General features: G+C 37.9%; 1 protein-coding gene across 6 annotated transcripts in view; it reads left to right on the top strand.

The window, feature by feature from the left end:
* The window catches only part of MYO6 (myosin VI), a 162,007-nt gene that overhangs the window by 50,106 nt on the left and 89,855 nt on the right, over positions 1-22,046 (top strand). For all 6 annotated transcript variants that reach the window (XM_036024369.1, XM_036024370.1, XM_036024371.1 and 3 more), the window contains exon 2: positions 19,608-19,750. In XM_036024369.1, the coding sequence (XP_035880262.1) occupies positions 19,634-19,750 (117 nt within the window). In that variant the 5' untranslated portion in view covers positions 19,608-19,633. The remainder of the gene's footprint in view (positions 1-19,607; positions 19,751-22,046) is intronic.

Consider the following 22,046-nt stretch of genomic DNA (forward strand, 5'->3'; position numbering starts at 1 on the left):
TTTCTTAATCCCTTCACATATTTCACCCCCCCCTTCTGTCATCTGTCAATCTGTTGTCTGTATCTGTGAGTCTGTTTCTGTTTTGTTCATTGTATTCCACATATAAGTGAAGTCATAAAGCATTTGTTTTTCTCTTTCTGGCTTATTTCACTTAGCATAATACTCTTCAGAGCCACCTATGCTGTCTCAAAAGTTAAGACTTCCTTCTTTTTTTCTGCCTAGTAATATTCCATTTTAAAAATGTACCACAGGTTTTCTATCCACTCATCTACTAATGGGCACTTGGCTGCTTCCAGGTCTTGGCTTTTGTAAATAGTGCTGTAGTGAACATAGGGGTGCATATATTCTTTTGAATTAACATTTTGGGTTTCTTCAGATATATTGCCAAAGTGGAATTGCTGGTCATAAAGTAGTTCTGTTTTTAATTTTTTTAGGTAACTCCATACTGCTTCCACAGTAGCTGCACCAGTCTACATTCCCACCAACAGTGCATGAGGGTTTCCTTTTCTCTTCATCTTCACTAGCACTTGTTTGTTGATTTATTTGATGATAGACATTCTGACAGGTGTGAGGTGATATCTCATTGTGTTTTTTATTTGCATTTCTCTGATGTTTAGTGGTGCTGAGCATCTTTTCCTGTGTCTCGTGGCCATCTGTATGTCCTCTGTGGAGAAAGGTTTATTCAGTTCCTTTGCCTATTTTTTAATTGAATTGTTTCCTTTGGTGTTGAGTTTTATAAGATCTGTATAAATTTGGGATATTAACCCTTTATCAGATGATTTGTGAATATGTTCTCTGGTTCAGTGGGTTTTCTTTTCATTTTGTTGGTGGTTTGGAAGACATATTTTTAAGGTACTTGAAGAGTTGCATCATCCTATTGCTACTTCAAGTAGTTCTTATGCTTTACAATCACAAGGTAAGTATAGTTCTTCCAGTTATAAAAGTGAGAAGAAATGAATTTAATTTAATCACTCAGTATTTTCTGTAGGAGCTATTTCAGAATGGATTTGTCAGAGACCTAACATGTTAGTGTTCTGACGTTTGCTTGTTCTGTTGGTGGTTGGTAATTGAGAAAGAAAAATTGCTCCTGAAGTCCATAAATATTTTTTAGTTTGTCCTTTCAAAGCTTATAAAACTACTGTTACCCACAGCAGTTGGAAATGTTATTATACAATATGTGGTTTACTCTAATGTTTCTACCTATCAGTTTTAGGACATTCAGTGGAGGATTAATTTTGTGAAAAAGATTTGTTGATTCTATTATACTTGCTTGCTTTTTTTTTAACTCCAAGGGTCTGGAGGAGTCAAGTATAATATTTACTCTATGACTTTAATTAAAAGTTGAAAACAAAATTTATGCCCTGTTGAAAGTTTGCTTCCTGAAAGCCTTTCTAGTTATTAAAATGTTCTCTTAGAGACCCATCTCAGTAAATAATGAGCTCATCTGTGTCAAGTGAGGCTTCATATTCCCACTTCCCATGAAGTGGGCATGCCAGCTAACGGTGAATGTTTGCCTTCTTTCTTAGATTCTTGTTTGCTTTATGTTGAGTCACATGAGACATCTGACATCAGCCCTTACTTTAATGGAAGAAAATTCAGAATTGGTATGAGGCTGAACAAATGCAAGTGAGTCAACAATATCATTCAGAAACACATATCTTGAGTTACGTTCCCTAACAAAAAGAAGAGGAGCCAGACCTGGCTGCTGCTAAGTACTAAGTTTCTCATCTCAAAGACCTTCAGGTAAAAGTGGATCTCAATCTTCAACAAAAAAGTCTGATGGAAAGTTTATTTTTATTTTTAAATTTTATTATTATTTTTAATCCTCACAGAGGATATTTTCATTGATTTCAGAGAGAGAAATAAAGATCCATGTGAGAGAGAAACATTGATTGGCTGCCTCCCATATGTGTCCTGACTAGGAATCAAACCCACAGCCTAGGTGTGTGCCCTGACTGGAGATTGAATTCACAACTTTACAGTGTATGGTATGATGCTCCAACCAACTGAGCCACCAGCCATGGCAAGGAGAGATAATATTTGCTGTGATTGAGCTGGACTGGGCCAACTAAAGTGTCAGGTTTCTCTGCTTTTTGTTTCTTAATTCATCGCAATAACACTAGCTAATTTATAGTTGGCAGGACTATAAAATTACTTGGTCAGTCCAATAAATAGCTATTTTGTTCCAACCTCTGTTCTAGGCTTCAGGATTCATAACAGTAAATAAAACAAAGTCCCTGGCTTGAAGACACATATTCTAAATAAGTAAAATATATAAGTATGTCAGATGTTAAGTACTGTAGAAAAATCAAGTGGGGAAGGGTGTGGGTGTGCTGGTTCTGGGTGGATGGGTGGAGGATGATTGGTGAAGGATCTGGTGGGCCACTGTAAGAGTTAGGCTTTTATGTGAGTGATATGTTAAGCATTTGGAGAATGTTGAAATGCAGCATGATATGACTTAAGTTATAAAGGGATCAAATTGACTTCTGTACGGAGAACTAACTGTGTGGGCAAGGTAGGAACCAGGGGACCAGTCAGAAACTGCTGCATGATCTTTGTGAGAGAATGTGGAATTGGTTGCAGTGGTGAGATCCATAAAGATCCTGAATGTAATTGAAGACAGAATGAATAGGATTTACTGGAGGATTTGATACAGAATGTGAGAGAAATGGGAAAGTTGAGGATAACTTCAGAGTTATTGGTATGGGCAAGAGTAAGGAGGTAATTGTCATTTGAAGAGAAGAGAACTATGAAAATAGATTTGAAAGGGAAGATAGGAGGGAAGATGCTAGGATACGGTAAGTGTGAGATGGCTATTGGTCTCCTAAGCAGCGTTGTTGAGTAGGCTAGGAGCTCTAGATATCTGGAGCTCAGGGGAGAGTTGTAAGCTGGAGATACAAATTTGGGCATTATTAGCATATGGGTGATATTTAAAGCTTAGGACTAGATGACGTAGGAATGAGATGAGAAGAAATAGAGAAAAAGCTCAAAGATTGATCCCCAAGAGTTTCTCATGTTGAAAAGATAAGGATCCAACCAAAGGCAACCATAAGGGTGTTGGGGCAGTATAGGAAGAAAACCAGAAGAATGAGACATCCTGAAGTAAGTGCTTCAAGGAGCGAGTACTCAACTGTGCCAAATGATTCAAGTAAGATGAGGATTGAGGATTGATTGTGTGATTTAGCAGTGTGGAGGATGTCATTGGTGGCCTTGAGGGCTGGCAGTAGAAGTCTTATAGAAATGGTTTCAAGAGAGGATGATTCAAGAGTAAATAGAGACAGTGAGTAGAAACATTTGATGATGAGAGAAAGAGGGAGAGAGAAAGAGATAGATATTGCTGCAACCTGTCTTTTCATGGCCTGGAGGGGATATGATATGGTGAGTGAGCAAAGGGATTGTTCTAAGATAGGAGTAAGACTCATTTGGCCTTAGTAACAGAAGGGAAGGCAGAATATATGGGCACAGATACAGGTTGGAAAGTAGATACACAGATACAATTGGAAAAGAATTTTGAAAAGATAGTTCACGTTTTTCATTTTTGTAGAATATCTGAATATTCTTGTTAACATATTTTTACTGATAAGTCAATTAGGAAGAAACAACAATATAATGTTTTATTACAAAATCAGTGAAGTAAAAAATTTCAGTGCAAAGCTTTAATCCTTCTGATTGTCTCTGATTCTCAGCCGTTCATTTAAATGCAGTATTAACTGGGAGACAAAATTAACTCCACTTGTCATGTTTGCCTTGAATACAGATAGCTTAGGCCAAGAAGTTTTAGTTTGTACTTACTTAAATTGAGCCATTAAAGACTTTAGGTCCAAATTAAGACTTTACAGGCAAGAAAGAAACATTTTAATGTTTATGAAAGAAGTAAGAGGATTTTCATAAAGCCTTTACTTTTAAATTACTGTTCAAGAACTGTAGTTTAAACTACCTGAAAAACTACCGTATTTTTCAGACTATAAGATTCATCCCCCTGCAAATTTGGGAAGAATAATGGTTGTTAATGCTGCTGTTGAGTTCTGTTTACATTTATATTGGTGAAATATTATGTTAATGTTATTAAATATTTTACCACTTTTTTGCTTCAAAATTTTTTTTCTTATTTTCCTCCTTTAAAACCTAGGTGAATCTCATGGTCTGAAAAATATGGTAAGCTTATTTCTTGTGCCATTAAAAATAGGTTAGGACAAAATAGTTTTATACAACCAAGTCTTTTTCCAGATTTAGTGATAAATATTGTATAAGCCACTGGTACAGACAAGAAGCTTTATTAGGTACTTGTGTAGTGCAGTGAGCAGAGATTTAGACTTCGGGTCACACAGGATTCTAATATTGCCTCTACATTAATTTCTTAGTTGTCTCTGGGGAACTTGTTTAAACTACTGAACCTCAGTGTCAAAATGGGGCTACCTCTTAGTTATAAAAATTAAATGATATGACATGTAAAAATACTTTAGTGCAGTGTCGGTACACAATGAGTAGTCTGTGAATGTGATTTTGTTGCTTATTTGACCAGCTGAATTGTTCTTCTCTTTGTGGTTCATATAGGGGTAAGAATAGATTGAGATTTTTCTTTTTTCTTCAAGTAGGCTTGCATTGCTATGAATTTCCCTGTTAGAACTGCTTTGGCTGTGTTCCACAGATGATGATGATTATTATTTTTTGGTTGCTGTGTTTTCATTTTCATTTGTCTCAAGGTATCTTTTGATTTCTTTCTTGATCTCATTGTTAACCCATTTATTGTTTAGTAGCATGTTATTTAGCTTCCATGTATTTGTGTGTTTTTCAGTTATATTATTATAATTTCTAGTTACATACTGTTGTGATTGAAGAACACACTTGATACGATTTCAGTCTTCTTACATTTGAGACTTTTTTTTTGTGGCCTAACATGTGGTCTATCTTGGAAAATATTCCATGTGATCTTGAAAAGAATGTATGAGGGGGGAGCCCCCCAAAATAGAATTTATTTATTAAAAAATCATGTATTTATTTTACATGTTTAAATTTTAGTCACCTTCAAAGTACTTTCCATTTGATGTAATATACTTATGAAGATTTTTTTACACTGCTCAAAACAGCTTTTTTTCCTTTTTTTAAAAAAAATTTTCAAAACAATTTTGAACTCATTAATTTTGATGCGTTTTGGTGCTTCTGCAGTTTTTTGTTTTACCTCCTCCATATGGGCAAAACATTTCTCTTTGAGGACTTTTTTCATCCAGGGAAACAAGTCTTTTGGAGTGAGATTGGTTAAATAGGGAGCATGGGTCATGGGGGTCATGATGTTTTTGGTCAAAAACTGCTGAACACTCAGCACATATGGGCAGATACACTTGTAAATCACCTATCATGAAATAGGCAAATGCATTGAAAGATTCTTAAGAACAGTTTCACTCAAGTGGAATGCAGCCTCTCACAATACCACCAGATGGTACACTGATACAGATGGGTTCCTAGAAAACTCACCTAGCAAAGCAAACCTGTACTACAAGAGACCTGCCCTTAGATGATGAGTCTGTTTGGGGAGGTCTCCCCTTGCATATTCTGCTACCTTGGTGTGAAACGTTCAAATATCAATTACATTCATCTGGTCCATTGAGTCATTTAAGGACCCTGTTTCCTTGTTGATTTTCTGCTTGCATAATCTACCCACTGATGTCAGTGGAGGGTTAAAGTCCCATAGTATTGTGTTACTCTCCATCTCTCCATTCATGTTTGTCAAGATTTGCTTTATATATTTAGGTGGTCCTATGTTAGGTGCTAATGTTTATAAAAGTTGTATCTTCTTATTGGATTGATTGCTTTACCATTATGAAATGACCCTCTTTGTCTCTTATTATAGCCTTTGTTTTAAAATCTATTTTGTCTTACATAAGTATTGCTACCCCAGGTGTTTTTTTGTTGTTGATGTTTGTTTCCATTTTCATGAAGTATCTTTATTCATCCCTTTTGGTCCTTGTGTATCTTTCAATCTGAAGTGGGTCTCTTACAGGCAGCATATGGTGCGATCGAGCTTTCTTCTCCATTCAGCCACCCTACATCTTTTGTTTGGAGCATTTAATCCATTTACATTTAAAGCAATTATTGATAGATATGTAGTTATGACCATTTTATTATTCATATTATTTATTTTTCTTCTTAAAGAAGTCTTTTTAAAACTTCCTGCAATACTCGTTTGGTAGTGATGAACTCCTTTGGCTTCTTCTTCTCAGGAACCTCTTTATCTGTCCTGAATGATAGCTTTGATTGGTAGAATAATTTTTGGTTGTACGTCCTTGCTTTTCATGCCTGTCTTTTCTGGCATACAGAGTTTCTGTTGAGAAATCAACTGACAGGCTTATGAGAGTTCCCTTGTATGTAACTAACTGCTTTTCTCTTGATGATTTTAAGATTCTTTCTCTGTCTTTAACCTTTGTTTCTAACCTTTGTCTTGGTGTGGGTCTCTTTGTGCTTATTTTGTTAGGGACTTTGCATTCCTGGACTTGTATATCTATTTCCTTTGCCAGGTTAGGGAAATTTTCAGTCGTTATTTTTTTTCAAATAGATTTTTCAATCCCTTGAGTTCTCTTTTTTCTTTCTGGCACCTTCATGATGTGAATTGATGTCCCAGAAGTCTCTTAAACTATCCTAGTTTTTTTTGGTTCTTTTTTCTTTTTCCTATTCTGATTGGGTGTTTTCTGCCACCTTGTCTGTCGTATTGCTGATTTGATCCTCTGTTTCATCTGCTCTGCTGTTGATACCCTTTAACGTATATTCTTCATTTCAGATGTTCTTCATTTCTGGCTGGTTCTTTTTTATGCTTTCCATTTCCATTTTTATGTTTCCCATCTCTTTGTTAAAATTCTTAGTGAGATCATCTATTCTCCTGAGTTCACTGAGTATCCTTATAACCAGTATTCTGAACTCTGCATCTGGTAGATTACTTGTCTCTATTATTTAGTTTTTTTTCTGGAGTTTCAATGGTCCTGTCATTTCAGTTGGTCATGTTTATTTGTCTCCTCATTTTGTTTGGCTTTCTGTGTTCTTTTCTGTGTATGAGGTAGATCTGCTATGTCTGGTTTTGACAGGGTGGCCTTGGGACTCAGTGGCACAGTCTCACAGTCCCCCTGGTCACCTGTGTCAGTGCTCCAGGGCAGGTCCCTTGTGTGGGTTGTGTGTGCCCCTCCTGTTATAGTTGATCATTTTTTAAAAATTATTGATTATGCTATTATAGTTGTCCCAATTTCCCCCCTTTGTCCCCCTCTATCCCGCACCCCCCTCTCCCTTGGGCAGTTCCCCCTACCATTGTCCATGTATGTGGGTCCTCTGTGTAACTTCTTTGGCTACTCCATTTCCTATACTGTACTTTACATCCCATGGGTGTTCTACCTGTTTGTACTTCTTAATCCCTTCACCTCTTTATCCATTCCCTTATATCCCCTCCAATCTGGCAACAATCAACATATCCATGATTCTGTCTTTTTTCTTTTTGTTTGCCTATTTGTTTGTTAGATTCATTTTTAAGAGATATATGTTTATTGCCATTTTATTGTTCATAGTTTTGATCTTCTTTTTCTCAAGCCCCTTTAACATTCTGTATAGTAATTGTTTGGTGATGATGAACTCCTTTAGTGTTTCTTTGCCTGTGAAGCTCTTTATCTGCCCTTTGATTCAAAATGATATCTTTGCTGAGTAGAGCAATCTTGGCTGGAGGTCCCTGTTTTTCATGACTTTGAATATGTCTTGCCAGTCCCTTCTAGCCTGCAAAGTTTCTTTAGAGAAATCAGCTCACAGTCTTATGGGAGCTTCCCTATAGGTAACTAATGCTTTTCTCTTGCTGCTTTTAAGATTCTTTCTTTATCTTTAACCTTTGGCATTTTAATTGATATGGCTTGGAGTGGGTCTCTGCATCCATCTTGTTTGGGACTCTCTGTGCTTCCTGGACTTGCATATATTTTTCCTTTACCAAATTAAGGAGTTTTTCTTTCATTATTTCTTCAAGTCAATTTCCAATTCTTTTCTCTTTCTCTTCTCCATCTGGCACCCCTATGATGTGAATGTTGGAATGCTTTCCTTGTTATTTTTGGATTTTTTTTCTTCTTGTTCTGATTGCTTATTTTTTTGCTTCCCTGTATTCCTAGTCGTTGATTCAGTTCTTGGCTTCATACTCTACTGTTTTCTCCCTGTAAATTGTTCTTCATTTCAATTAGTGAATCCTTCATTTCTGACTGGATCTTTTTTATGGTGTTGAGGTCCTCACTAAGTTTGAGCATCCTTATAACCAGTGTTTTGAACTCTGTATCTGATAGATCACTTATCTGCCTTTTGTTTAGTTCTTCTTCTAAAGTTTTGATCTGTTCTTTCATTTGGGCCATGTTTCTTGTCTCCTCATTTTGGCAGCCTCCCTGCCTTTGTTTTTATATATTAGGTAGAGCTGCTATGACTCCCTGTCTTGGTAGCGTGGCATAATGTAGTAGGTGTCCTGTACAGTCTGGTGGCACAGCCTCCCCTATCACCCAAGTGGGGTACTCAAAATACACCTTCCATGTGGGCTGAGTACACTCTTTTGTAGTTCAGTCTTGATTGTTGTTGGCAGGTCAATGGGAGGGATTTACTTAAGCCATTCAGCTGTAAGGACTGGCTGTGATCACTGACCACCAACCTCCATCCTCCATGGAAGGATCAACTGTGCGGGGGGGCAGGGTGAAGGTGCTTCGATGTGGTCTGTAGCTGCTGACTGGATGTGTAGGCTCTGGGGTTTCCTTGGTAGGGCAGGCCAAGGTCAGCCGCCACCTGTATTTTTCCCAGGGCCACCCTGCCTGAGCTATAAAGCACTCTGAGATGGCTGCTACTTGTGCTGGACTTGGAGATTCCCAGACAAAGCCAAGCTGTGAATCTAGGCTGGCTGCTACTGGTGCTGAGCCTGGGGACAGTTAGCCAGAGGTATAGGGACTGGAAGCTCACTGAGGCCAGCTGTTGCTTGTTTGAGAGGATTTAGGAAGTTGTGAAGCAAGAGCCAAGACCAGCCATTCATATATAAAAGCAGCTTGGTTGTACCTGTAAGTTGGAAGGGATGTAGTCTCTGGGGACCTCCAGGGTGGGGAGAACAGTGTTAGCCAGGTTGATGGCATATCTGAGGCTACCTCTGTGGCTCTGTGGCTCTCTACGGGAGGGTTCAGAAAAGGGACAGTGGCTTGTGCCCACATTTCTGTATGGGAGAAAGCTGTCTGCCAGCTCCCACTTTGATGCCAGACACTTCAGTTCCTCCCTGGATGCCACTGGTGCCTTTCAAGCTGCTGTTCCAGTGCTGGAGCTCAGAGGGAGTGAGTCTGAGTCTGTGTGTGGGTTCTTTAAGAGGAACTGCTTGGGCCTCCAGAAGTTTTTCCCACTGACTCAATCCCCACTGGTTTTTGTAGCCAGAAATTATGGGGACTTTTCTTCCTGGCACTGGAACCCTGTGCTTGGGAGCCTGGTGTAGAGCTGGGACTTCTTGCTCCCAAGATATCCCTTCCAAATTTTTATACACCACACATGGATGTGGGACCAGCTTGTTCCAAATCTCTGCCCCTCGTATGGATCTGGAAGGATGTGGTTTCTTTAATTCTGTGGTTGTTGTACTTCTATTCAACTTGATTTATATGGTTCTGAGTGATGGTTGTTCTATATTTTAGTTGTAATTTTGATGTGGTTTTGTGAGGAGGCAAGTCGTGTTTACCTGTGCCACCATTTTTATGTAGTTGATCCTTGATTGCTATTGGCACGTCAGTGGGGGACGAATTGACCCTTACTTGGCTGACTGGTTTTGAGGAGTGGCTGTGGTTACAGTGGACAAATATTTGTAAAAGGGCTGTCCCCCTAGTAAGATTTGCTTTAGCAGGGCTCTGGTGCCTGTTGAGTTCGCCCTTGGGGTATGTCTGATGAGCCAAATTGAACTATACCAGCTGTGAGAAGAAAATTCAGTTCATCTTCAGTTTCTGTTTTTGTGTGATATATGTGTGCATATACATTCACACACAACTGAAGTTATAGAGTTAAAAATTATTAGTTATGAATTACGTAAAAGCCTTATTGAATATTCTAAATTTTACTGGCTCATTAATGAAAAAATGGTAGCGATTACAATGCAACAATACCTTCTACCCTTTAAAAAAAAATCTCTCAGAGTTTATTACTCCTGATCATAGTATTTGAGATTTTCTACCTTGTTTAATAGTTTCTTATTTTCGGAGAACTATGTGACCTGAACTGGATTGGACATTGAGGTCATCTCTTTAAAATGACCCTTCTTATTTTAGTTGAAAATCTTCAATTTCTATTTTGGGACATTTTAGGAGATTTAAAATGCCAGATATCACAGATGTGTTTAAAACATTAAGGATTGTTTGGACTTCTTATCACCTTGATTAACTATAGTGTACCATCTAGACTGTGATTTTGCTTACTTGTACACGTTTTAGTATCCAAAAAATCTGAATAACATTGGCCTGTAGCCTCAATATATGCTGCAGTGTTTCAACCGGAGAAGAGTGGGGCCCTTTTACAAAGGCAGAATCCTTCTGGAGAAAATGCCTGTTGGGTCAAAGACTAACTTTGTTTCTTGAAATTTGGTTTTGCTTTTCATTAACCACTTATTGGGAGACCAACATTGTTGGTGAAGAAAATTAATTAAAGTCTACAGTCTTTTATAAACTCCTTTTTTGAAAGACCAGCAAACTTAAGAAGTAACTTTTATATCTTGCACTAATTACAAATGTAGGTAAGTTCTGAATAAATTCATTGGACAATAAATAAAATTAGTCACAGTGTATGGAAAATTTAAATCACCTGGGATAATATCTTGTAATTATATTCTGGTATTTTAATATCTGTAAAAGAAATTTTGAGCTTCTGAAGTAAAGTGGTATGTTTAGACTCGCAAGAATAGAGGGCTTTCTCTAAAATGGTCTGCATTTTGACCAGGTTATCTTATTATAGATGTCTACATATATTATTTGATTTATGTGTAAATTCATATCTGTTTTGTAGTAGTAGTGTCTGGAGGAGTTTATATCTGAAATATAGTATGATTTCTTCTCTGAACATTGAACAAACTCATATAACCAATTCTCACAATTCAGATTCTGTATTTTTGTGATTTCCTGATAGTATTGCTTTTCAAGTCATATTATAAAATATTTTAAATATTTAATAACTATATAATAATAAACTTGTTAATAAAATAATTGCTTTTAGTTTTACTCTTTTTTTTGTTAGTAAGTTAACCTTAATTGTATCAGTTAAATTGAAGTTACCTTTGGTGTTTGGAGTCTATTTCTAAGAATTAAGTGTTAACAGACCTAGCTTTAAATATCAGTCTATTCATTGGGCTTTCTAAGGTTATATTTGAAACTACAATGCCATAACTTTTATAAAAAATTATCAGTCATTAGGACCATGACTGTGATCAACTGGACCTATAACTCTTAAAATTGAAAGAGTGTCATAGCTCCTGTAGACATTTTCCTTTTTTGATGTCTTGGACTGAAAAACATTAGAGTTCTATATTTTCTCATCAATATCGAAACTAAAACCAGTGGTCGACATATAGTAGGTGCTTAGTAAATACTCGCTGAAAAATAAATGGGTAAATGCCAAAATTATTTTTCAATTAAGTCGAGGTAGTCAGTTTTAGATCTGTTATCTTAAGATGTTTTCTAATGATGTTTCGTTGTCTTGAGTTTGGACTTAGAGATAGGTATTTTCTCCCCATTGTTAGTGAATGTTCATTGCTGTTATAAGCAAGATATTCACAGTAAAGTTTAATACTAATATTTAATGAATGCATAATACAGTATTATAGCAACTCAGTAATTCCCATACTTGAAAATATTTTCTAGGAAGGCATTTTAAAAGGTAACTTAGTGACTTAAGGGAATTCTGCTGAAGGGTTTTTGAGAATTCTGGTGCAAAAATAAGTTCTTGTGGAACTGAAATGCTCAGTGAAAGATTGTACTAGGTACTCAACAAAACACACCAGCAGCAGCCAACTGTCACCTGGTGCCCAGTTTTCTCACAGTGTCTGGACACTTAGGGAAGCTAATAGCCTTCAGGACACACTGATACAGATGAGAGAAGTTGCCAGTTTAAAGCCTGTGTGCCAAGGGTACACATAACATTCTTTTGATCAGCAAGGCTAGGTCCTGGCCAGATGAAAGAGTAGTCTTTTTAGAAGGCAAATTTGATACATCTGTCTCCACTCCCTTACCCCCAACTAGAATTTAAGATCCTGGAGGGCAGGGATTTTTGCCAATTTTGTTTATTGCCCTACTCCAAGTGAGTGTTTTCCTATAATAAAGATCCATGAGGCCAGACTGTGTCTCTTTTTGCTCATGATTGTGTCCTCAGCACTTAGCAGCACATGGTACATAGTAGGTGGCTAAATAAATAAGCTAATAGAATGAGTGACTGTGGAAGACAGTCTTCAGGGATCTTTTTACCTGTTTTATGCTTTTTTCTATCCTTTTTGGTATTTTATTCCAGCTTTTTCAGACCAACTATAAATTACCTTTAACTAATGCTCAATTTCTAATACCTTAGCTAATAAAATGTAAGGCATTATCATTTTCATAGGTATATTTTTAAAGGGTAATCTTTGAAGGAAATGGTGGTGTAACAGGCAATGGCTCGTATTTTGTGGTATGGATCATCTTGTCCTACTCATGGCACATGGTCATTATGGGGGTCAGTGCGGGAATTGTGGAGAAAAAAGAATGTGGATGTGTATGTATTTGCCTCCAGTATGTTTGCTCCCCAAAGAGACTCTTGGTGATATGCTTCTTACCTTTCAACAAGAATAAATGAAAAGTTAACATAGTACCTCTGAAAGGCTACAGATTACCTTTTATAGATTACTTAATGCTTATATAGATTACTGTAGGGCCAACTGTAAAAATGTCAGTTGTCAAGTCAGTACTAAAAATGATAATTTTTGGTTGGTCATAGGGTATTGTAGAGTATTCCCTCTCTTCCTGAATAACTTAAGGAATTTCAACGATTTTAAATTTGCTTAACTGATTGCAGTGTTTCTAACAGTTTTTATTTTTTACTTTGTATTTCTGCCATGCATATGTTGTCAGCCCTTAATGTGTTTTAAGTACATTAGCACTGGGAATTGAGACTTTTAAAAATTCAATTTGTGACATCTTTCTAGGTAGCCATCCTATGCAGACATGCTGCAGTAAGTGTGACTGTTAGAATGAGATAAGTTCAGATGAGAGTCTAGGTCAGGTTCAGCTGGCCCCAGGGCAGTAGATGTCTTTAATGGTAGCAGTCAGTGTTGGTGTCTCTGGGTCGTACCGCTCTGGTTTGGACTGGTAGTTTGCCTAAGTACAGCATTCTGAGTTGGAAATCATTTCCTTCAGAATTTAAAAGGCATTGTGTTGACTTCCTGCTCTCAGTGTTGCTGAAGCCATTTTGATTTATGATCCTTTGGATATGCCCAGTATTTCCCCCCTCCTTCTTTTTCCTTTTTCTCATTTCTAAGGAAATGTGTAACTTTTTTTATTTTTGGCATTCTGAAATTTGACATGGTGTCTTTTTGTGTGTCTTTTCCCCAGTTATTATGTTGAGGACTTAATGGGTGAATTTTCTTTGGCTGTTTCTAAGCTGTCTCTCCTCTTTCTTGCCTTTTTAAAGCAAGGGTTGGGGAGGATGTCTGCTCTTTGTGGTATTTTGGTGCTGAATCTTTTTACTTGTCTCATTTTCATATCTTTTTTTCGACTGTTTCAATTTTTCCCCTACTTTGTATCTCTCTTTCTTGGCTTTCTGAAAAATTGCCTCAACTTTATTTTCTGTATCTTCCAGTGAGTATTTCATTTCTGCTATTATGCCATTAAAGGAAAATTATTTTGAAACTTGTTAAGATGACAAGGAAGACTTTGTTCAGGACTCTTGCATTAGGGGTGTATGAGTCTGCTTGGGGGCTGGAAGTTCCAGACCAGGTTGCCAGCATGGTTGGGTTAGGTTGAGGACTCTCTGACTTTCAGATGGCCACCAACTTGCTGAAAGCTCGCAGGGCTTTTCCTCAGTGTGTGTGGGGAGAGTGGGGTGGGTGGAGGAAGAGGTAAGGGGGTGGGAGGAAGGAAAGAGAGATCTTCCTCTTTTTATAGGGCTACTGATCCTGTTGGATTAGGATCTCACCTTTATGACATCATTTAACCTTAATTACCTCCTAAATGCCATCCTCAAATATAGTCACATTAGGGGGTAGGGCTTCAACATGTGAATTTCTGGGTGGGGGAGCAGTCATAGTTCAGTCCATAGCAAGCACATATATCAATCTGTAACAGGGTTATTAGAATAGGGGAGATAAATCATGCTCAAATTCAAATACAGCAAAGATAGCTGGGGGATTGATAGCCAGTGAGCAGTTAGGTGGGTCAGTGTATACAAAATAATTAAGAGGAAACAGCAAGGGTAGGGAGTGAAGAACTTGATGAGATAGCAAGGCTCGGGGGATTTCTCTAAACAGGCTTTTCCAGGCCCAACAAGTACAGGACAGACATGGAAGGCCTAGGTGAGACCTAGTCAGGGAGGGAGGTTCAGAAGAGCCTAACAGAAGTTGCTTAGGGAGAGTTTTTGTCAGCACGTGGCAGTCTTTGCATGCATGCTTTTAGTTGTTTTTGGTGTTTTGAGAAACCCTCTGTTTTCTCCAGAGAAGAACCTCTAGGCTTCTCTTGGGGTGGTGTGTGAGTGGGGAGTCATTTGCCCAGCAATATGGAGTGTGTGTGTGTGATTGGTGCTTAGAAATTTCTTTTCCAACAACTTTCACCTAGTCTTCCTTGTGTTAGATTCCCTCTTCACCCTTGGTTCTAGAATTATCTTTATACTATAGTTCTTACGTCTTTTTGAGATTGAGTGGTATAATTTGTATTGTTTCTCGTCTTTCCCCATTTCTGGGGATCCGGCTTTCTTGCGTTTGCTGTTAATTGCTTCGCAGCAATCTGCTTTCCAACTTTGACAGCGTTGTTGTTGTCTCCTTTTTGTTCTTCCCGTCCTTGTAGGCTGGTGTTCTTTTAAGGAATTCCTTTACTATAGATGTGGGGTTCCGGGAACATTACAAGTGTGCCTTTAAATCCTTTAAATCTGTTATTTTAACTGGGAAGCTGTAGCAAATGGTTCCAAATGGGAAAAAATTTTGAATAGTTCAAGGGAATTTGCCATTCTTTTTTGGGCTTTGGGGCTTTGCTTGCTGTGACATTTTTTCTCCAGATACTTAATTATTCCTATCCTGTAATTTTCCTTTGTATTTAGAACTATCACAAAATCTTTCTTGTTGAACTCTACTTGTGGCTTCATACAAGGGATATGGGGCAATATAAAGGGGAAGAAGTGACTAGCATGTATTGGGTGTCATTAACATGGTGATCTCAGTTTTATGTCACTTAATCCTCATAGCAATTCTGTAAGGTAAGTGATATTATCACATATGGGTAAGGATAAAGATAACAATCAGAGAGATTAAGTAACTTGCTTAAGAGCTAGTCCGACAGTGGTGAAGGTTAGGTATTAAAACCTTTCAGCTCTTTGTTGTCTACTATCTCCTTTTACTCCCTCCAAACTGTGAACAGTTTATTCATGCACTCAGTGAATGTGGAATTGCCTGTGCTGTGCTGGGCCTTGGAGACCATGGGAAGACTGCCCTGATAGAACAGGACTGACCTGATCAAATTCATCTTTCAATAGGATTTTTGGTGATATGCACATAAATTAGCAAGAGTAGGAGTATGCAGCTAAGTTAATTACAGAAGTCCTGGTTAAGTGCCATCTTGGTTTTGATTAGGATGGCAGAGGAGAAACAGAAGTGGGTGGATTTAACATGCCTATTGCAGATAAAGCAGTAAGGATTGGGGCAGGTGGTGGTGGTGATATGATTGGGAAGGAGCTGGAAGAATTGAGGATGACTCCAGGTTTGACTTGAATTGAGTGTTGTTGATACTTTTACTGATATAAGAAAGAACGGCTGGGGGTGGGGTGAACAGAGTAATAATATAATAGTAACAGTGTCACATCTGTTAGTTATATCCAAGAGGAGGCTTCCAGGAGGCAAGTAAACATCTGGGAAGTCAGTGGTGTCCTGTGTTGGAGGAAAAAAATTGGGTATCACTCACATATATATGATATTTAAAGCCACAGGACTAGATATGATTATCCAAGAAAGGTGTGTAGGTATAAACTTGAGGCACTGTTACTGATTCATTTCTATAGAGAATCCTCATTTAATTTTTTAACTTGGGATTACACTTAAACCTAATAGCATTTGCTGCATGGGGAAAGCAAATTTCAGTGTGTAACCATGGCATGTATGATGCTAACCAGCAAGCATACTGCAAAACATGCCAATAGTTTGCAGCTTTTTGATTGAATTATATACCACACACCCTTGACTTTAATGGGAGACTAGAATTGAGAGCATGAACATGGGAAATCCCATATTTGGAAATGCTACATAAGAGGAGAGTTATAGCACATGCATGAACTCTCGTTTAAGTATAGGTAGGTAATGAAAAATAAATTCCCATTGAGATGCTAAAACTAGAACATCTGGGAACACTCAGTAGCTGATTCACTACACATCAGTTGCATAGAATCCAAGTTCATTAAAAGTAAATATTTTACATGTCATGGACCCTTTCAGATAGTCTTAAAAGTCAGAATTGTAAATGTTGTATCTGAGAATGCCAAGCATGAAAGAAGCTCTACAATAACGCTTGAAAAATTAGATCTGGCTTCACTTCTGGCAAGATGGAGGACTAGGTGGACGCACCGTACCTCCTCGCACAACCAAGAATAGAACAACAATAATTTACAGACATAATATCACTCAGAACTGTCAGAGGATTTATCTGAATGGAAGTCGGACAGCCAAGAAGTTGAAGTAGACCCGTACATCCAGACTGGTAGGGGACGACGAGCCGGGCGGGCTCGGGGCTGGCGCGGGTCGGCGGCGCGCGGAGGTCAGGGGAAATTTGGCGCAAAATCGGCGCGACAGCTATTTGGGGTGCAAGAACGCAGGGGTGATCCCTGAGTACGCAAGCAGCGGCTGGGGCAACCAGTGGGGCAGCGATTGTGGACCAGGGCAGAGCTCGCAGCCCAGGATCCCAGGGAAGTGTCCGAGCCCAGGAGAACGGAACTGCCGCCATTGTTTCCTCCCGTCCCCGCCCATATATAACGTCACAATCTAGCGACTGGGGTGCCCAGCCCCGGTGAACACCTAAGGCTCCACCCCCCACTGTAACAAGAGCGACCAGACCGGGGGAAAAAAAAATATAGGAGAGACAGGGAAAGACACAAGACCTGTTTCCAGCAGAACAGATCAGTCCCCCAGGACTCATCCTTTTGAGCGACTAAGAAATAGCCAGTCTATCAGATGCACAGTTCAAAACATTGGTGATCAGAAAGCTCACGGAATTGGTTGACTTTGGGCGCAATTTAGATGAAAGGATGCAGGTTATCATAAAAGAGATGCAGGAGGATACTCAGAGAAGAGCCAATAGTGAAAGGAAGGAATCTGAGTCTCAAAACAATACAGTGGACCAGAAGGAAGATAGAATCAACCAAGCAGGAAAGCATGATGAAATAAGAATTCAAAAAATTGAGGAAAAGCTTAAGAGCATCCAAGACACCTTTAAACGTTCCAATATCCAAATTATAGGGGTACCAGAATCGGAAGGGGAAAAGCAACAAATTGAGCACGTATTTGAACAAATAATAAAGGAGAACTTCCCCAGTTTGGCAAAGGGAACAGTCTTCCAAGAAATCCAAGAAGCTCAGAGATCCCCAAAGAAGTTGGACCCAAGGAGAAACACACCAAGGCACATCATAATTACATTAGCCAAGGTAAAAACAAAGGAGAGAATCCTAGAAGCAGCAAGAGATAAGGGGACAGTAACCTACAAAGGAGTTCCCATCAGACTGTCAGCTGATTTCTCCAAAGAGACCTTACAGGCAAGAAGGGGCTGGAAAGAAATATTCCAAGTCATGAAAGACAAGGGCCTACATCCCAGATTGCCCTATCCAGCAAAGCTCTCATTTAGAATGGAAGGGAAGATAAAGTGCTTTTCAGATAAGGTCAAATTAAAGGAGTTCATCATCACCAAGCCCTTATTTTATGAAATGCTAAAGGGACTTATCTAAGAAAAGAAGATAAAGAAAAGACATGTATAGTAAAAGGACAGCAAACTCACAATTATTAACAACCACACCTAAACAAAAACAAAAGAAACTAAGTAAACAACTAGAACAGGAACAGAACCACAGAAATGGAGGGCACATGGGGGGGCTAGCAGCAGGGTGGTGGGAGGAGGAGAGAGGGGGAAAAGGTACAGAGAATAAGCAGCATAGAGTGTAGGTTGAAAATAGATAGGGGGAGGGCAAGAATAGTACGGGAAGTGTAGAAGCTAAAGAACGCACAAGTATGACACATGGACATGAACTAAAGGGGGGGAACGTGGGTGGGAGAGGGGGTACAGGGTGGAGGGGAGTGAAGGGGGAAATGGGACAACTGTAATAGCATAATCAATAAAATATATTAAAAAAAAGAAAAATTAGATCTGAATTCAAAATAGGCAAAAACTGGAAACAATCCACATGTTCATTAATAGGACAACAGGTAAACAGTTGTGGTGTAGTCATTCAGTGGACTAGTGTATACAACATGGTTGAATATCAGAAACATTCTTTTGAATGAAAGAAACAAAACACAAAAGCATAATGCTGTATGATTTCACTTATATAAAATTTAAGGAAATGCAAAAACTAATCTGTGATGATAGAAACCAAACCAGTGGATGTTTGTGGGGAATAGGGATTGACCAGAAGGAAGCACAAGGGAACTTTCTGGGGAGATGGAAATATCTGCACATTGATTTGGGTGTTTGTCAAATGGGTATATACATTTGTCACACTCATCAGTTTCTGTGTACTTAGAATTTGTACATTTTATTGTATATAAATTCTGCCTCAGTGAAAAAATAAGTAAACAACAAAAGCAGTGTGCTGAGTGGATCTGTGAAGGTGTGTATAGAGGACACTTGGGTGAGGCATCACTGTAGTCTCAGGTGGTCAGGGAAAGTTTCCAGAGGAAGTAATCTCTCACATCTCTCAGATTTATCCCTTCAGGTCTAAAATGACTTTGTGTTCAACTCCTAGCTTAACTCCACAGGATAACATTTAGTCCTAGAATGACTTTAATTTTTTGTGCAATCCAGAATACTTTAGGTAGTAAAAGGAGGTGCTGTTATAAATCATACTGGGCAACACGGAAAACTTGAAACCATTCATCTCTATTTCTGTACTGCTCCACCTGTAGTACTCGACTGCAGTCACAACTGAAGGAAGCCGATATAGCAAAGCACCTGTTATCTGTGGGTAGAGCAGCCCCTGCTTGGTCCTTCTCTAAAAGGTTGTGGATAAAGTGGGGACAGGCATGCAGTAAGATGGGAGGGGTTGGGGATTACCTGTGGAATGGGGTGTATATGTCTATGAGTTGCATGCAGCTTACATGTTAATTTTTTAAAAAGATACAGTATTTGTTTTTTGTTTCCAAAGTTATTTATGTTACTTTATTTGTTCCTTTGAAACATAATACAGTGGATAGCTCCCTTTAAAAATGGAAGATGGAAAGCCCGTTTGGGCGCCACACCCTACAGATGGATTTCAGATGGGCAACATTGTGGATATTGGACCTGACAGCTTAACAATCGAACCCTTGGACCAAAAAGGCAAGGTGAGTTTCTCAGAAAAATTTCAAAATTTGATTTTTCTTTATATAGGTGTCTCCCTTATCAGTTAAGTATTGTAGCTATTCCTCTCACAGTATAATAGGGGAAAACAGTTTTCTGGTAAGTGAATCTTAGTTTTTTACTGAGTTATTTGATTGAATCAGAAGTACATATTCTAGGGAAAAGATGGTGCCCTATGACAAAGTCAGATAGAAATTGAGCCTTTCATTTTCACAGTTAAAAAAAAAAGTAGCATGATAAAATACGTTATTCTTCACTTGATCTTACTCAAAAGGCTGAGAAGTGATAAAATATAACATTATTCTTTATACATATTACCAAAGTTATTAATACATATGTGATATATGAAACATGTTTCAAAGCAAAAATATGAAAAGTGATGGGATTATGTTATCAAATTTTGCTTTTTGCTTTAGCTCCTAGATAATTCTTTTAAAATTTTTCTTAAATGTATTAACATGGGACTGGAGTAAATTTATTTCTAATAAGTAAAGATATTTAAGTCTTAAACATACCGATCCATTGCTATTTTTACTATAATGATAGTTTTTAAAACATGAAAGCATACTTCAATTTTGTATACATGGTATCTGTTTCCTTTCATGCTTGTATTACAAAATGAGAGTTAGGGGAAAACATGACCTGGTGTCTCTTCAGTCTTTTGGGAAACTGTAGAGTCTCTTTTTGTGGGAGATCTTCACAATTTTCAGTTTAATTAACATTCCTGTTATAGAGGCATAAGGGGCACAACAGGAATATTAATAGGTCTTCTAATATTAATAGACCTAGTTATATAGGTCTTCTAGCTAAATTAAATTTGTGGATGTCATTTCTGTTTACTTTGCACTCTGAATGTTCATGAGTAATTTATATTCTGCTGATACATGGTTAACTAATGCCATATGACTGCCATTCCTCTGGGAACCTTAGAAAAACAAGGTGGATCTCTCATGAGTCTTTTCACAGAGAAAACTATTCTGTTACTGTAAACAACCCAGGCACCTAAATGCATAATATATAATGTGGCATGTTAGAGGAATCCAGTTAAAGATACCCTCAGGAAAGAAAAGACAAGTGTTTCTAAGGTTTTTTTCCTCCTATTAACATGTACTTATTTGTACTTACAATGCAGTGATATTTAAAAAACAAACTAAAGAATTAAAAAATAAGCTCATTTATTTAAATTTATTTGAACTTGTATTGGAGGAAAAATTTTCCTCTATTAATGTGGGTTTCTGGGCCTAAAAATTAAACTGATGGGACATATTTACAGTAGAGTATGTACTGTAGAGTAATTTAATAAGTTTTATTAAATTTTCACATGCACACAGGAACCTTCACAAGAGAATGAAGAACTAAAGAGGTGTGCAGAGCAGAAAGCTTTTATTCCTTTTAGGTGAAGAAAGAATTTGTGAAGAATTGATAAGACAGAGGGGTTTGGGCTAGGGGCAGTAAATTGTGGAGAGCCACTTGGGAAGATAAGGGTTGGTATGAAAAGGTTGGTTTGTACAGATTTCTCTCTTAGCCTCGATTCCCCTTCACTGGTAATAAGAACGCTGCCTTCCTTCTGGTATGGGGAGGACACCTTTCACATGGCAGTTTTATGTCCTGCTTTCAGGAATAAAAAGGAAGGTCAGAGTGCCCTTTATGCATCAGCTGTTTCACAGTATGACAAAGTAGCATATTTTGGGATGACAGAAATTTAGTGAGCTTTTCATTATGCTTCAAAATTTTTTTTTTCATTTTTTTTAACATATTTTATAAGGACAGTAAATCAGAAAGCCAAAGTGAAATGAAGAGTATTACATGCTAGGTATATTCTGTTATGTCCATAGGTGACAATACTTCAGTTCAAGCATAGAAGGAATTTGATTTAAGGTGCATGCTTTCTCACATTTTAAATAGTTTCTGTGTTGGCAACTGTGCCTTATGAGTATTAATCAGTTACATACACAGAACCAATCAAGACACTTAAAATGTAAATTGTGAAGCCATGAAAACTGTGGATCTGTAGTTAATTTTGTAAACTAAAGTTGAAGGTTCTTTTCACAAGCATTTTTGAGGATTAACATTCTTTCTCAGTAATTGTTTTCAATCTTAATTTTCTCTCCTACTTTCTGCCTGAATGAAGGCTTAATAAATTGTAAAGTATAATTATAACCATATGGTTAAAAAAATCAACAAGAGAAGCAATCTTTTGTCTAGATAATTTATTGTGTGGAGATCATCAACTTTTAAATATTAAGGAATTAAGTGCATAAAGTGATGGACAAATTAAGT

This window comes from Phyllostomus discolor, chromosome 4 (genome assembly GCF_004126475.2).
Source record: "Phyllostomus discolor isolate MPI-MPIP mPhyDis1 chromosome 4, mPhyDis1.pri.v3, whole genome shotgun sequence".
Taxonomy (NCBI): domain Eukaryota; kingdom Metazoa; phylum Chordata; class Mammalia; order Chiroptera; family Phyllostomidae; genus Phyllostomus; species Phyllostomus discolor.